The sequence below is a fragment of the Hyperoodon ampullatus genome, assembly GCF_949752795.1.
Source record: "Hyperoodon ampullatus genome assembly, chromosome: 7".
NCBI lineage: Eukaryota > Metazoa > Chordata > Mammalia > Artiodactyla > Ziphiidae > Hyperoodon > Hyperoodon ampullatus.
Genome location: NC_136920.1, coordinates 101857175 through 101874239, shown reverse-complemented (window position 1 = coordinate 101874239; position 17065 = coordinate 101857175). Strand labels below are relative to the sequence as shown.

The 17065-nt window shown below is 40.5% G+C and overlaps 1 protein-coding gene across 3 annotated transcripts in view; it reads right to left on the bottom strand.

The window, feature by feature from the left end:
- Nucleotides 1-1949: 1949 nt before the first annotated feature.
- Nucleotides 1950-17065, bottom strand: part of ALG9 (ALG9 alpha-1,2-mannosyltransferase) — a gene marked incomplete at both ends in the record, with an annotated part of 87529 nt that continues 72413 nt past the window's right edge. For 2 of the 3 annotated variants that reach the window (XM_079708723.1, XM_079708724.1), the window contains one exon: nucleotides 2210-2414. In XM_079708723.1, the coding sequence (XP_079564849.1) occupies nucleotides 2291-2414 (124 nt within the window). Of the gene's footprint in view, nucleotides 1988-2209; nucleotides 2415-17065 lie in introns of those variants that run through there. The other variant, XM_079708722.1, reaches the window with a different exon arrangement.

Below are 17065 nucleotides of genomic sequence, written 5' to 3'. Positions count from 1 at the left end.
GCAACCTGAAATCAGGTTTTAAAAGGGACAGCAACTGATATTCCCAAGGAATACCTAGATTGATCATGACCTTTTTTGTGCTATATTACAGTAAGTTCTTGCTCAGAAGGCTTTTTTTTTTAACATGCAACATGATAAAATGGATCAGCACTGTACCACTCTGATTAGAAAAAAACCACTCACCATGGACCTTCATTACTGTACTCTCTCATTTACCTTGGCAAAAAAAAAATAATAATAATAAGAGCTCTAGCCACTGTGAAGGACAGTGCACTATTACTGCAGGTATGGCAAGGTATTTCACTAAAAATTCTCTATCCTATAGTCAGACCACATGTGCCAATATTTGCCTTGGGAAACAGTAATCAAGTATTGAAAATTAAATACAAAAATCGTTAAAGCAGCGAGTGGGACCCCAGTTTATCTTCACTCTCCAGTTATCATTGTTCTATGCTATCTAGACCTACTGACTCACAATTCTTCAACTCCTCCCCAGATATTCCTTTAGAGGGGTCTGAATGAGGACTCTTCGTATGGTAACTAGCCATTTCTTCCCTTGTCACTTCTCCTCTCTTGGGATCAGTTCCTACTGAAAATCCCTTCTCTTTGAAAAATGAAAGATGGAAACTCTGAAAAATGAATGCATCCTATTTGCAGATACTAGACACAATCACCCTTAGGGAAATAAGGCACTATAATGTGACCCCAGATTGACTATAGGAATGGAACTGGTATTGGATCCTGTGTGGCTGCAAAGGAGTTTGACTTCCAAACATGAGCACTACTTTCCTGCCACAGGCCAGGCTGCATCCCGGAGTACAGCAATGATGGTCTAACCAACAGGCAGACTGGAGGCTCCAAAGAACTCACAGAAACACAGATAAAATTCCTCCTTAAAATAGAAAGTTACGTTATCAATTAGGTCTCTGGCCAACCTCATCATTCTTTCAAGTACTGTTTTCATAGTCAAGTGAGGAGTAGGGATGAGCACTGGATGAGAAGTTAGGCAACACAGGTTCTGGTCCTAGCACTACTGCTTATTGGCTGCGTGACCTTGGGCAAGTCACCTTACCTCCCCCTGCCCCCTGCCCCATAGTCTCAGTTTCTTCATCTGTAAAATGGGGACAAAACCACTTGCTTTGTCTACCTCACGTCATGACTGTGAGGATCAAATGAGATAATGTGAAAGTGCTTTGTAAACTATGAAATACTGTGTGTAAAAGCAAAGTAAAGTATATACTTATGTTTTAATTAAGTCCTTATCATTGCCTACTTGACTAGAGGTGCCCCATGCAGGATGTGCTTTGCAATAGACATACTCAAAAACAGGTGCCATGAATATACACTGGTCTTTTTCACTAGGGTTGTTTAAAAAAGGGAGATTCTTAATTTCCTCAGAAATGGCCTCAGAATAAATTACTTTAAAATGTGAGGTCATCCAAATCTACCAACTGATAGAGTTAATTTTCTCCACATATGTCCTGTACAGTTATAGTCTGGTCTGTTGATACCTTTATACAGGGAAGTCTTGAATTCAAGAAACAGCATGCTAAAACTTAAAAAACAAATAAACAAACAAACAAAAACCCAAACCCATATAGTTATAGTTTGTTGTAAAGGAAATAAGATGAAAGCAAGAGGCATCCTATGTAATGAAATTAAGCCACAGTTCCTCAACTGGTTGCCTTTTTCCTGAGATACCTCCAGGGTAGGGTCCTGGTCCTGTGACGTGCTTTAGAAAAGCTTAGTCTTGCTGGAGGTGAAAAGGACATGTAGGTTGGCAATCAGGCTGTGCTCATTTTCAGCACTAGGATTGGAACGAGAAGGTCTGCTAGGAGCTGCCAAAGAGCTTTGGTGGAGAAGCTCATACGGCCCAAGGGAGGCTAGTTCTTGGATGCCAAGCCAGAGTGTGTAGAACAGCTCAACACAGCCATCCAGTCCCGGGATTTTCAATTCTTCCTGAAAGCTGGTTCTACTCTTCTCCGGTCTAGTAAATAATTGAACAGAAGAAAAACAATGAGATGTGGAGCAATGTATCTACCCGGACTTTAGGGCCTTTCTCCACCTAGCTGCACAAAGTGTACATGCAGAACAGAGACACACATGCAGAACAGAGACACACATTAAGAAGTGAATGTGATTGACTCTGACAAGCCCAAAGAGCCCAGATTCCAGTATTCTTGTCAGACAGCTTTTATTACAAATGTTACAAACGATGACTTGGAGGGAGTCCTGTCAGTGGAATTACCAGTTAACAGGATGGTTGTCCTTTGGGGCCACAGGCATGGTGCTAACCTCCACTTTTCTTCCTGATTTGCTTTCCTTTCCGGGGTTTGAGGATGGTGTAGTTTGCATACACTGTATACTGATCTGACAGGAAGGGAACATAGAATGCCCGCAACAACTTTGAAGATCTGAAAAACAAGAGAAAAAAGAAAAGACAGAATTTTATCATTTGAGAGAATTTACTAATGTATTGAAAATGATTAAAGGAAATAAACAAAGTGCTATGGTGAGGATTGTATTTTATACAAGCAGCACAGAAAAGTCTGTTATTTAGCTACTAGATCTTGATAAAAGACTTAATCAAGACCAAGTACCTTCTTACCTGCACCCAAATGACAGCCTCTCTATTAAGCCACAGGATATCCTTCAGAATAGCTCTAGGTCTGCACTTTGCATTAGAATTTGCCATAGAAAAATTCCAATTCAATCAAAGGACTGCTATTACAGAAATAAATTCTTAATACATCAAAGGTTTCTGTACCTAAGAAACTGTAGAGATGCCAAAATGCTCAAATGATCCTGACTCTGGCTCTAAGTTTTCCTAGAGAGCTGGAGAAAACTATGTTCTGGGCTTCCTGTGCGTACTGTTCTGGCAATTCTTAAGTCAAAGAGAGAATCTTTTTACTTTTTACTAAAATATAGATAGGAACAGTTAAAAACCTGAATTTCTCACAAGTTTTGAAAGAATGTGAAAAATACCTCACATTTATTGAATACCTAGTATTGAACAGGCACTGGGAAAAGTGCTTACACTTTTAAGGATATTATTTAATCCATCTGATAACCCTATGATGAAAGTGGTATTATCCCTATTTTATAGATAGGAAAATGAGAACTTACATAGATTAAGTAACTTGATCAGGGTTACATAGTAAGTGATAAAGCCCTCATTCAAATCCAGATTTGATTCCAGGTTCTACACTCTTACCACTCTGGTTTATCCTGCATCCCAGGAACAGGCTAACAGGATTCATCACTTACTAGAAAAAGCGGCAGTGATAGTTTTAAATTCTATACGAAGTATTACTTCTTGACTACGGTTTCTGAGTCTAAAAACCAAAAGTTGGCCCTGAAACTGCCAACCTAAATGAGGTAGCTGAAGGGTGTTCCACTGCCAGTCCTTTTCCAGACTCTCAACTTGTAAATGTCATGTCAACGTGGCATTTGTACTGGCAGCCTACCCCCGGAGTTTGGCAGACTCCTGCAATGCCTGCACACAATGATATCGTGCTTGGCATACACACCTCTTAGAGATTCTCCCCAACTGGGATGCTGGCAGTGCTCTGTGCTCTACAGAGATGCACTTCACTTCAACAGCTAACAGCTCAAGGGCTTTGATAGAGAAAAGAGGCTTAGAAGAGAGACACACGAGATAAAGCAGGGCTCCTGCAAACAAAATGAACAGGAGGAGGAAGCAGCTACCTCAGTCAAAAAGAAGTTAATTTATTCTTTCTGTCCGTGCTGCACAGATAAGGGGAAGGTCAGAACAGAAAGTTGTAAGCTGGAGCAAACTCCTGCAGGCTTCAGTGTAGTAAAGAAGGGCTAAACCGAATTAAACGTTATTTCCATTCCAGTTGACTCCACACTAAAAGCTTCACTAATACAGTCAGTATTTATTTCCGGTCAACTCAGTCCTTGGTATAACATTACGTCCATTGGGCCTAATTTTACTTTCTTTTTGGAACTATTCCTTACTACTTGGGAGGATTGTTATTTCATAATTTTATTCTTCTTAGAGTCTTCTGAACAACAAAGGGAAATTATACTTATTATCAAAAATAGAGTAAAACTCATTCTATCTTGTAACTACCATATGGGTCCAGCACAAGCTTTTATAAATTTAAGCTATATTATTGAATCTTAGTGGTCTTTTTTTTTTCCTATATCTTGGATTATTTACAACTGTGCTTTAAAAAAAAGACAAATGACAAGAGAAAGGAAGAGTGATGAAATCCCCAAAAAGGATGATACAAAAGTGATTCAATTATATTATCCTTCAATTTTCTCACTGCACTGTCCAAAGTATGCATCATCTTTCAATAAGGTACAAAAGACTTGAGACACTATCTTTGTAGTCTGCACTTAGCTTTAATTGAGCACAGCTGAGAGTTCAGAATTTTAAAATTTTCTGTCCATAATGCCATTGAGAAGAAAATTGACAGAGGAAGACATTTCACAATTAGACAAATCAGACGGTGAGTGCAAAGAGACAAATAGCAGCACTTAAGACTCTAATGATGATGGTAACATTTATCATAAAGGCAAAATTTCAGACTATGAGTCTTTAGATGACCATATACTAGACAAATTTTCTAACTCAAGAAATGATGAGTGAACAGTATATTTCTAAGAACAAAAAGGAAATAGGTGTTCTCCTTCAGTTAGTCATTCAACAGGAAGGCCTTTGGAGGGATTTAGAATGAGCCTCCCCAAAGCACACAGCTTCAGCGTGCAGATTATTCTGAGTTGAAGATAAGGCCCAAGAGACACAGGAAGAACTTTCTACCTCCCCTTTAACTACCTAAAAGAATCCAGGTAGGGAAGCTGGCTCAGAGAGAGAGGTATTACCAGAGATCATTTTTTATCTGAATGACACATCTGTGTGGCAGGGAAAACATCTGCCCTTCTTACTGTCCTGTGAATGACCCTCCTCCCCTCCAAAGGCCCAGGCCTCTATCCTCTTCCTTAGCTCAGGATGGCATATAAGCCTCAACTGCCTGAGGCTTGCCTTTGGGTCTCTTATTTTTATGGGGCTCCTGTACATATGAAATTAAATTGGTTTTTCCCTTGTAAATCTGTCTTATGTCAATTTGATTATCAGGCCAACCAAAAGAACCTAGAAGGGTAGAAGGAAAAGTCTTGCTCCCCTACGACTACATCATGCAATAGTTTGCAACAAGAACCTGGACTATCCTGTTAGGCTAAAAGGGCATATGACTACATTCTTTTATCTTTTATGGGGTCTGTGTGCCAAATTCTATGTGATACAGTTCATGAGTGGACAAATGCTGAGGGCAGGTTAATATACGAAAGTGACTAGATGGATACAGATAATAAAGAAATAAAAAATTCAAAAAATTGATCATTTTGATTGATGTTTATAAATCTAAAGATGAAAGTGTTTAAATTATGGAGCAAAGAAGATAGTTGTCTTCTCTTCAACAAAATTACGAGCCATTTAAGGTTTCAAAAAATTCTTCAAGTTTTGCATTTTGATAATACAAATGCAGGAAGAACCAGAAGTAACAAGCTAGAATCTATTAGAGATGTATCTGAAGTCTGGAACCAGTATTTTCAAGATGTATATATTCCAGGTTCATGCATGACAGTTGATGAGTAGTTAGTTGAGTTCAGAGGTGCCCATTTCAGGTATGTATATTCAAAACCAGGAGAATATGGAATAAAGATTGGGGTTGCTACATTTATATTATTATTAAAATTTCAAATGAAGTTTTTTAAACTATCCTTTCATTATTCTTATAAGTTATTTTTAAAATAACTAAAATATATGAAAACAAAAGGGGTCTATTGGGCCAAGACAGCAAATGGTGATGACTATTTTTAGGCTGATAGGTCATGCCAAGGAGTTCATTCTAAAAGATCATTTCAGAAAACTATCTTGGGCTATACATGGGACATAATCATCATCAAAAATACTGACCTCCCTAAAATGGAAGAAGGGCCACTATGCTTTACTGTTGAATGCAAAAGGCAAGCTGAAACAACGGTAAAACAATAAAAGAGATTGGGACAAAATATTTACCATACAATTAACAGAGGAAGAGTACCTGGAATATGTAAAGTATTCTTGCGTTCACTAAGACAAACAACTCAAAAGGAAAAAATGACAAAGGACATAAACAGAGGAAAGAAATGTAAATGGCCAATAACCATATGAAATAATGTCCAATTTTACTAGTAATTGGGGAAATGTAAATCTAGATACAATTTTTCAATAATCAGGTTTGCAAAAGTTGAAAAGTCTGACAGTATCAAACACTGGCGAGAAATCAGGAAACTGATATTGCCAGTAAAAGTGGAAACCTGCAAGAGCCATTTGGAAAGGCAATTTTAACAATACCAATTAAAACAAAAATTATGCAGTCCCTATGATATAGCAGATGATTTTTGTTTTGTACTTTGCACCATACTGCTTTTTTTTTAACAACCTACTTTGTTTTCCATTTGTTACAATAGAAAATTTCAAACATATACAAAAGTACATGAAATATATTACTTGTAATAATTTTTGAAAACCTGTAGACAAAGTTTTAAATAAAGGAAACCTCAAATCCTTAAAATGAACAAACAAAAAAAAACCCTATGTGCTTACTATGTGTAGAGCTTTGTGTGCTAGCCCTGAAGCCTCTGTTCTCAAAGAGCTAATAATCTATAGTTGGAAGGAACAGAATATGAATGACGTAACCATAATGTAGCATACACTAAATATTAAATAGCTGATACAGAAGTTCAAAGTGATAATACACATATTCAGAAGAGAGAACAAACACTGAGGGTTGCATAGGTGTGGAAGAAGCATTTACTATACATTATTCCATTCCGTCCATCCAACATTCCAAGGTACACTAGGCAAAAAAAAAGCAACGTGCCCATCCATAACCAAATCTATAGGCAACTCAGGTTAAATGCTCTGTCCACTCAGCAACAACTGGAGAATGGCATGAATACAATCCAAACTCTCATGATCTACAAAGCCGTAGGAGATCTAGCCCTCACTTACCTGTCTCACCTCACCTTGTGCCATTTTCTTCCTTGCCCACTACACTCTCACCACACCAGCCTCCTTTCAAGTTCCTCAAAATTACAAGTTCTTTTCTACTCTCAGTGAGGATTTCAAAGTCCCACTGAATGTGTGGCTTGCAATAACCATCTTGGTAAGGACAAGCACGTGTTTGTCCCAAGAGACCCCAGAAGCACTGGGAGTCTCCCATGCTTCCTCAGTGTACAAGCGTAAGAAATTCGGCATCAAATTCTAGATAATGTGTTCAGGAAGCAAGGAGGCATTTCTAGTTAAGCCTGAACACAAAACTATATAAGAGGTGGGAACTAAATGTAAGGAGAAGTTAAGTAAACTTTATCATCAGTGCTTGGTACTGCAAAAAATCCTTACTAGAAGATGAACCTTCTTTTCTCTTGCAGATTTTGCTTATGATTTTTAATAGCATTATCTGTCTTTAACACCTAAAGCCACTAATTTCTTCCAGTGGATGAAGTGAGTAAACAACACATACACTTCTGAGCTTGGAAGGGAAGATTCTGTGGGTTTTTTTTTTTAAACCAAAAGACGAAGTTGACGTGAATCCTTCATTTCTAATACTATAGCTGCTGTTCTAGATTAATTTCTTTCCCATCAGTGGCTTTAATATGTTAAAGCATGACTAGGGCCTTTCAAGTTGTTATATTGTATGATTGCTGGAAGAAGGGAAATCAAATTGCTTATTTGCCTTTGTGAAAGAAAAGAGCATTGGAATAACAGGCATGTGCACACATTCAGACACGTGGAAACAAAGATCAGACTGAATCACAAATTAGAACAAAACTAATGCCGATCAAAACTCATACAACGTCCGTAATAATGTGAAATGCCAAAGTATTGCCCTAGGGAAGCACAGGTAGCATAATTGAGGGAGACGCAAAATATGTGCCTCTATCGTGGACACTGAAGTACTTCCCCTCCCAGTGAGAAAGTCGCTCAGGCAATTCAAGGATGAAACAGACGTGAACAAAGCAATTGCCTGAATAGCATAATTAGCTGATAGCTCAGAATGTTTTCTAATTCAATTACCAGCCCTACTTATCAGGGCTGGGGAGCACTCTGCTGTGGAGATTTCAATCTGCTCTTGCTGATGTCAGTGGAAGACTGGCTGCCAGTCCCTGATGTCACCAGTTCAACAGACACAATAGAAATGCTGGGTCAATTTTTCATTTTAAAAAGAAAACGTCCTAGTACTCAGGTTTTCTCTTTTATTTTTATCTATCTCTCTATCTCTCCATCCATCCATCCATCCATCCATCCATCCATCCAAACATTACTATCCGTGTAAACCTATAGTCTGAGCTCACTGCCAGTTCTCTTTCTTTTTAAAGCTAGTTCCCTCTCTTTTTGTCTTTGTCTCTTGTTCTCTCTTGCACTTAGTTCACATTTCAGTGACAGACTTCCACAACCCTCAGAACAGAGCTGGCCTTTCAGAGAAATCATCAGTTCTGAAGAGAATCTCAGAATTCCCTCAAGACTTAATCTTAGTCACAGTCAGTCTTTAGTCTCATATCAAGCCGTTTAAGAACTGCTCAAAAAGTTGATATGCAGCAAAAATGTGGCTGGTCTTTAATATTCTCTAATAGGAAATGGGGTGAGGGACATTACTCTCATGGTAAGTAAGACAGAGGTGACATTTATCACTTCTCCAAAATGGACACAGGAGTTACATGCTATATGTTAATTCTCCCCTAGAATATCAGTCCCTTGAAGACAGAACTTTACCTGTCTAACTGCTGTACTCCAGCTTTTAGAACAGTGCCACAGAATGTGCTCAATAAATATCCTGTGAATGAATGAATGACTACACCCTGACTCTTAAATCAGAGCATCTAGTTTATCTCCCTCGCTTCTGGCAATATTCATCTTCTACAAGGAAAAGGAAATATCAAAAATAATATGAAGCTCTTCTTTCTCGTCTCTTCTCAACCAATTCAGTCCTAAAGTCATCAGATGGGGCAAAGCAAAGTAGGAGTCTTCAGTGTGCGCGTGGGGAGGGGGAAGCTGCGGTGGCCACTGGGATCTTAGAGCACCAGTGAGATGCGGAGGGCAACCATATCACAGCAAAGAGAATATATTTTTTTCCCCAAAAAGTTTTAATCTTTTTTTGGTGGGGAGGGAGGCTTCACACATCAAGGGTTTAAAAAACAAAATTTGGTAAAAGTAGATGAGAAACACCTGTAGCACACACCTGTACAACACAAATGGCCTAAATGTCAGTAAAGTAGTAGCCAGGGGAACCGACAGTGACTGAAGGAACAGGAAGAGGAGAGATAAGAGACAAAACCACAGAGAATGCTGAAGACTCTGACAAAGTGGAAAAAAGCATTCACATCCATTTTAAAGCATTGTGCTGGCCGTACAAAGCATTTCTGCAGACCTGCATTTCTCAGTCTTTGCTAGGGCTTCATGGAGCTGATCAGATTACCCTCACACTCCATGTTTTGTATCATCTTCTGGTTCCTACTTCCTTTATTGCCTCGTTTTTCTCCCCTCAAGTCTCTCACTTTATGCCCCAGCAACACAGAACTACTTGCACCCACCCATTTCTTACCTAGCAAAGGGAACATTAATGCAAAAGGTCAAGAAACCTCTCCAGGGACTTCCCTGGTGGCACAGTGGTTGAGAATCCGCCTGCCAATGCAGGGGACATGGGTTCGAGCCCTGGTCCGGGAAGATCCCACAGGCCACGGAGCAACTAAGCCCGTGTGCCACAACTACTGAGCCTGTGCTCTAGAGCCCATGCGCCACAACTACTGAAGCCCGTGTGCCCTAGAGCCCATCTGCCACAACTAAGCCCACATGCTGCAACTACTGAAGCCTGCGCACTCTAGGGCCCACGTGCTGCAACTACTGAAGCCCAGGTGCCTAGAGCCTGTGCTCTGCAACAAGAGGAGCCACCGCAATGAGAAGCCCACACACAGCAACAAAGACCCAATGCGGCACAAAAAAAAAAAGAAAAAGAAAGAAAGAAAGAAACCTCTCCAGGTTTCAGTTTCCACAAAATTTACTAAATCATCATTACCCATGTGACCAGAATGACACTGTTTTCAGTGGGCATGTCCACAGATGCTGAGCATTCAATGAATACATTCACAGTTTTGACTCTTTGGTCCACAACTCCAAAGATCCACACTGTGTCGTGACTTGGAAGTTTGCTGAGGAACAAACGAATCACATCACCGCAAGACTGGTGTACGGAGTGAATCATTTCACTGCTTTGTGGCCTTGGCCAATCATCTTGACATAACAGCATAAGCTCTTGACCAGTCACCTTTCACCGATATTCAGAATGGGGGAATTGAGAAAGAATTGGTATTAAGCAAGCGGTCATTTTCTGACCTTCAGTCCCACCAAGGTTGATGGAGAAATGCTCTTGACTAGCCTTTTTCCACCTGATAGCTACTTAGATGTGAAGGTATTACATGCTCCATCCACCATTCCTGTGGAGAAGACACTAAACAGTGTTCAAGAAGGTTTCTATCCCTACTCTTTGGACCCTCGTTTGAGCTACTTCTCTGTGACAGACAGTAAGTAGCACTGGAGGTCACAACAGGTGGATGATTCTGGCAAGTTTTAGAGAGAGGAAATAATGAGTATACTTTAAAATAACTCAACAATCTTTTCTCTTCTTTTTTAGCTTAAAAAAACAATTTATTATTTCTCCCAAATCTGTGGCTGACTGATGGATTTTCTGTTTCACTGGGCTTTGGCTGGAATGTTCATGGCCAGCCATGGGCTGCAAGTTCAGCTAGATCTACAGGCCTTCAGTCCTCCTTTATGTGGGCTCCTCTCTCCACACAGCCTTTGGATTTCCTTAAGGGGTGGTACCTGGGTCCAAAGAAGAAGCGTTCCAGGAGACAGGAAATAGAAGCCAATCAGCTACTCCACAGTCTTTATTTTACCAAATAAGAGCATGAGAAACTTCTGAAGAAATTCTTATTTCACCTTTTTTTTTCCTTCTTGCTTTGGCATAAATCCAGTTTTAAGAGCATGAAATACATCAAATAATTGTTCTGAGACCCTAATATGTGCTAGGAGTTGTGAGATTCAACAAGAGATGTTGTTCTAACTCACGAGAAATCTAGAACAAACACCTCTCAGGATGCCAGCTGCTTGGTCTAAGCTAGCTAAAAGTGGTGGCAGTTCTAAGACACTGTATGTATATACTCTTCAAGCCTGAGAGGCTCTATAGCATGGACTTGGAGAACAGACAGTCTCTTTCTGGAGAACTAACTTGACAACAATGGAAAGCAGACTCTCTGAGCTTCAGAAAAACAAAATGATAATGATTAAGCAGTTGAAGAATACAATGAGCAAAACACCAGTGTGTTCTGAAGCCAAATCTAGCCTGAGGTAGTAGTCCTGCCAGACAAAGGGTCTCAGGAGAGCACCTGGGGAGAAGAGAAAAAGGACAGCCCCCAAACTGGTAAAGAAACAGAAAGTATAAGAGAATAATACGGTGATAAAGAATTACAAAAGTACAGAAACTCTGATCGCTTCTTCCTTACAGTTTCTCAGCACTCTTGGCAGAGATGAAGCAGCTGAGGGCACCACTGTGGTTGACGTGCAGGGAAAAGACAATCGCTGCTTGGGAGGGAAAACTAATTCCACCCAAAGGATCTGAATGCCATATGAAGCATGTCAAACTGTTGGCCTAAAGCCAAATTCTGCCAGGGAGTGTAGTCTCCCTTTCTACCTGGGTAGCAACAAGCTGCAGATGGAAACAGCCTGCTGGACTATTTTGGGTGCCATAGGTCTCTTCTGCAAGAAATCTCCTTCAAAAAAAATTCTTTTTCAAAAATTATCTAAATATGGATGAAGAACAGCATCAAGAGCTGTGATGTTTTTAAAGCATGTCCATAAATTCTTTGACACCCTTCCCATCAATACGGAAAGTCTAATTCCTTTCCGCCTTGAACATGGGCTATTGGAATGCCTTGCTTTCAATGAACAGAATGATGTGGGAGTGATACTGTGTGAATTCCAAGGCTAGGTCATAAAAAACTATACAGCTCTTGAGATCCTAGCTCCTGAGAGCCAGCCACCATTCTGAGAGGAAGCACAGGCCACATGGAGAAGCCACTTGTAGGTGTTTTGGCCAACAGCCCCAGCTGAGAGCTAACCAATAGCCAGCATCAATGGCTAGACATGTGGGAAAACCTTTGAGATGCCTCCAGTCCCCACCACCATCTGATGGCCAATGTATAAGAGTCCGGAGTAGCTGAAGAACTGCCTAGCTGAGCCCAGTCAGTCCACAGACCCATGAGAGAAAACAATAATAAATAACTGTTGTCCTTTTATACCATTAAGTTTGGGATGATTTGTTACACAGCAATAACTGGAACAAGAGTTCCCAATTAATTTTCACTTTACAGTGGTTTTCCAGTGGTCTTCTTATCTTCCAGAAATAAACTGTTCTGCTTATGCTGGGGTTAGGGCTGGGGACACAATGGCTGCCATGAACTAGACTACGACACAGAACCAAAATGGATACAGGTGCCATGTACTCTAGGCCTCACAGCTGCTGGATTCACTTCTTCTTGGATGTTAAAAGGAGAGTAATAGTCTCAGAAAGAAAAACCTACATGAGAATCCTGTGCTGGGCATTGAAAGAACACAAGCTGCAGATGCTATCACCACAATCCCCACCTGGCTCTACAGAAATCCTCTGACTAGAAAAGGCCCCTCTCCTACCATACTAGCTGAAGATGTGAAGTTCTAACTCTTTGCTTGCATCTACCTGTAATCATAAATTTGGCAGGGCTTTGAAATCCTGTCCTATTTAAGTCTCCCCAAATTATCTCACATCCTTAGTCAGGCAAAGCCTAAAATTCAGCTGGATGAAGCTAATATGCTCCAAAATGGGGAAGAAGAAAATATCACAATCCAAAAACCAAAGGTGAAAGCAAAGCAAGCAAAACAAAAGGGACCTATAATGAAGGAGGAAAGAGTGGGTGGAAAGTGGCTGTGAGAAGCACTGGCAGGGCCTCCCAATTTGTTTCTAAAGCTACAAACAGGCTCTGTTGCTCACGAGGCCAACTCCAACATCCTGGAGAGGCATTTCCCACCAGACTCCCTCAGCCAAATATTCTCACCACACTTAGAAAGGAACCCACCATTGAGCTGGCAAGTTATTGCAACAGTCTCCCTTCACTCCTCTCTGGGGAATCTCAAAGTAAGCATTACATCCACCCACTTGTCCAGCTATTTTACACAAGTAGCCATTATACCATGCTTCAAAGAAAGAAAAAAAAAATCCTCTCATTTTAGAAACTTTGTTGTATGAGATGTCCACAGAGTAACGAATGTGTCTGATTTAAAAAGTGGTATTTCAACTAGTTTAGCCCCCATATCTTGGAAGTTTGATAAACCTTTATAATATTAGCCAGACACAGACATAGCAAACTTAGGGAGAGGAAGCTGCAGCTCCGGTACCAGCTATGTGCAAGGGGAGACAAGAAGATGGTTATCAAGATCTTATGCCCGGATCTTCTCTCAAACTAATGGGATCTGGGGTCTCCAGTCCTTTGATACAGCAGAGAAGAAGCCTAACAGGAAAAGAATGGATGGGTATCTGGGCTGCTTTTCTCCCAGACAGGCTAACAACATTCAGCCCTATTTGTGAGTCCTTCTCCAAGAGTCCAACAGTAAGGGCCTTGCTTATCTTCCAACAAGTTCAACAGAAAACACGCCTCTTCACATATTCAGAGGTATACAGAATTCCTAAATTTGCACCAGTCACAATATTGTCCTAATAAGTTTAGGTTGCTTCCCCCTGGGGTTGAGTCTCCATTGGCATACACTCAGAGTACAATTTTTTTATGTGCTGGTACTGTCTTCATACTAGACTCATCGCTTCCCTTTCAGAGAGCTAAGACCCAGTCCACGCTACAGCACCAAGAAAGGTCCACAGATTATCAAATAAGTAAACTATGGGCAAATCCACATGGTAAATATGGACTGTGGGGCAAAGGAACTACATCTATGTGCTCCATTCTCCCATCCTGCTTTTTGGAATAAGCTCTTGTATACTGGCCACATTACAACAGGATGACAACCTATCTCAATTCGCCCAGGGCAGGGCCCCTTTCACTTTTAAAAGTGTTCTGATTTGGATGATATATTGCGGATCACTTTAACTAAAAGCAAATTTAAATCAAAGAGGTAAATTAAACTTTTCCTTTTTTCTTTTTTTTTTTTTGGCCGTGGCTAGTGGCTTGCGGGATCTTAGCTCCCCAACTGGGATTGAACCTGGGCCATGGCAGTGAAAGCACCGAGTCCTAACCACTGGACCGCCAGGGAACTCCTTAAACTTTTCTTTATGGATCCTCAGGCCCCTCATCCAACAGGCTTCTTTTTATTTTTACACCTGTGCTCATGCTTTCTTCTCCTTGAATTATAGATGTGATTCTACCCTCTTTATCACTGGTACAAATCCTCTTTTTCCTTTAAGCCTCAACTCAAGCACCACCTCCTTCAGGAAGCCTTCACAGGCTACAGGAGGTTGGTACACTCTAACCTCCACAGTTCTAGCACACAACCTGGCACCATCTATGGCCTTTCAAGGTGTTTTTGTATATGTAAGTACAAAAGTTGTAAATTATTCAAGGGTAAAAATCTGTGTCTAACTGCTTCTCTTATACCCCTTAAATAATCTAGCTCTGTGACAAGGACATAATAGCTATTCAATAAATATTTTCTGATTTCCAAACCTGCTTAACCAGCTGGCTTCAGGACATAAAAGAAGACTCCAGGGGCTTCCCTGGTGGCGCAGTGGTTGAGAGTCCGCCTGCCGATGCAGGGGACACGGGTTCGTGCCCCGGTCTGGGAAGATCCCACATGCCGCGGAGCGGCTGGGCCCGTGAGCCATGGCCACTGAGCCTGTGCTCCGGAGCCTGTGCTCCGCAAGGGGAGAGGCCACAACAGTGAGAGGCCCGCCTACCGCAAAAAAAAAAAAAAAAAGAAGACTCCAGGGACATCCTGCTGCTGACTCCTTCTCTCCCAGCACCCCGTACTCTTCTCTTAAAGTACTTAACATGGGTTGTAATTCCAGATTGATCTGTATGGTTATTTGTTTAATGCCAGCCTCCCCATTATACTGTAGGGTCCAAGAGGACAGGGAATTTGTGTGTTCTGTTCACCACCATATACTTAAGCTCCATCACAGTTCCTGGCAGTGTTCAAAAAATATCTGATTAGATGGATGTCATTTAGATAGACAGATAGATGGATAAAGGAAGGAAGAAAAAATGAACTAAAAGTGAACTCTAAAGAAAGCAGATTTAAATTTTAGGGACTTACACAGATGTAGAAAACAAACTTATGGTTACCAAGGGAGAAAGGGGGTAGTGGAGAGATGGACTGGCAGATTTAGGATTGACATATATACACTACTATATATAAAATAGATAACTAATAAGGACCTACTTTACATTTGGTACTGTATATATGTCAATGCTACTCTCACTTCGTCCCAGCTTACCCTTACCCTGCCCCGTGTCCTCAAGTCCATTCTCTATGTCTGCGTCTTTATTCCTGTCCAGGCCCTAGGTTCATCAGAACCATTTTTTTTGATTCCATATATACGTGTTAGCAAATGGTATTTGTTTTTCTCTTTCTGACTTACTTCACTCTGTATGACAGACTTGAGGTCCATCCACCGCACTACAAATAACTCAATTTAGTTTCTTTTTATGGCTGAGTAGTATTCCACTGTATATATGTGCCACATCTTCTTTATCCATTCATCTGTCGATGGACACTTAGGGTTGCTCCCATGTCCTGGTTACTGTAAATAGTGCTGCAATGAACACTGTGGTATATATCTGTTTTTGGATTATGGTTTCCTCAGGGTGCTAGTGGGAAGCAGCTGCATAGCACAGGGAGATCAGCTCGGTGCTTTGTGACCACCTTAGAGGGGTGGGATAGGCAAGGTGGGAGGGAGGCTCAAGAGGGAAGAGATATGGGGAAATATGTATACGTATAGCTGATTCACTTTGTTATACAGTAGAAACTAACACAACATTGTAAAGCAATTATACTCCAATAAAGATGTTAAAAAAAAAATAACCTACTGTACAGCACAGGTAACTCTACTCAATACTCTCTGTAATGACCTGTATGGGAATAGAATCTAAAAAAGAGTGGATATCACTGATTCACTTTGCTGTACAGCAGAAAGTAACACAACATTGTAAATCAACTATACTCCAATGAAAATTAATTTAATTAACACAATAAAATAAAATAAAAAACCTGGAAAAAAAATATATATTTTTTAACATCTAACCTGCTTACATTTCTAAAAAGATCACATGGTGGTATGTCACAGGCTTATGAAAACCTCCTTTTCTCAGGAAGAGCTAAATAATAAATAGGTAGGCCTGCAGCCCCACCTGATCGAGGGTCTAAGACCTGAGTGACTATTACATGTGGGTAGTACCATTCACTCTCCTTGTTATATAAATAGCTAAAGTACAAAAACCATTGTTTCAAGAAGACAGAGGAAACATTAACAGCCCCATTCAATAGGCTCAAAGGCATTCCAGGGTCAGTCTCCCAAGAGCCTTTCATATGCACCACCTCAGAGTGGTATCTCTGAGGCACACAGCCTCTGACAGTACAGTCCAGCTTGACTGGCCCAAAGTCAGCAACAGGAGATGTCACAGTGCTGACAGTTACAAATGGCTGTGGCAGATGGGGCTGTAAGATCCTGCTGTTTTTGTAGTTAGGTCAGTATATACTAGGAAATGCTGAGGAACAGAAATGTAAAGAAAATCAGCATAACTCTGGAACTTCAGGCAGCCTGCTAATTCATTGGAAGGCCTGACATTTATATAATACTTTAGAATTTAAAAACATGTTCAAGTTTCAGCTCTCATTTAATCCTTACAACATTCCCATAAAGTATGTAAAATATTATCTCTGTTTTACTGATATGGAAATTTGGGAATAGAGAAGAACAACCAACAAGTAACCAGGATTAAATGCACATGTCTT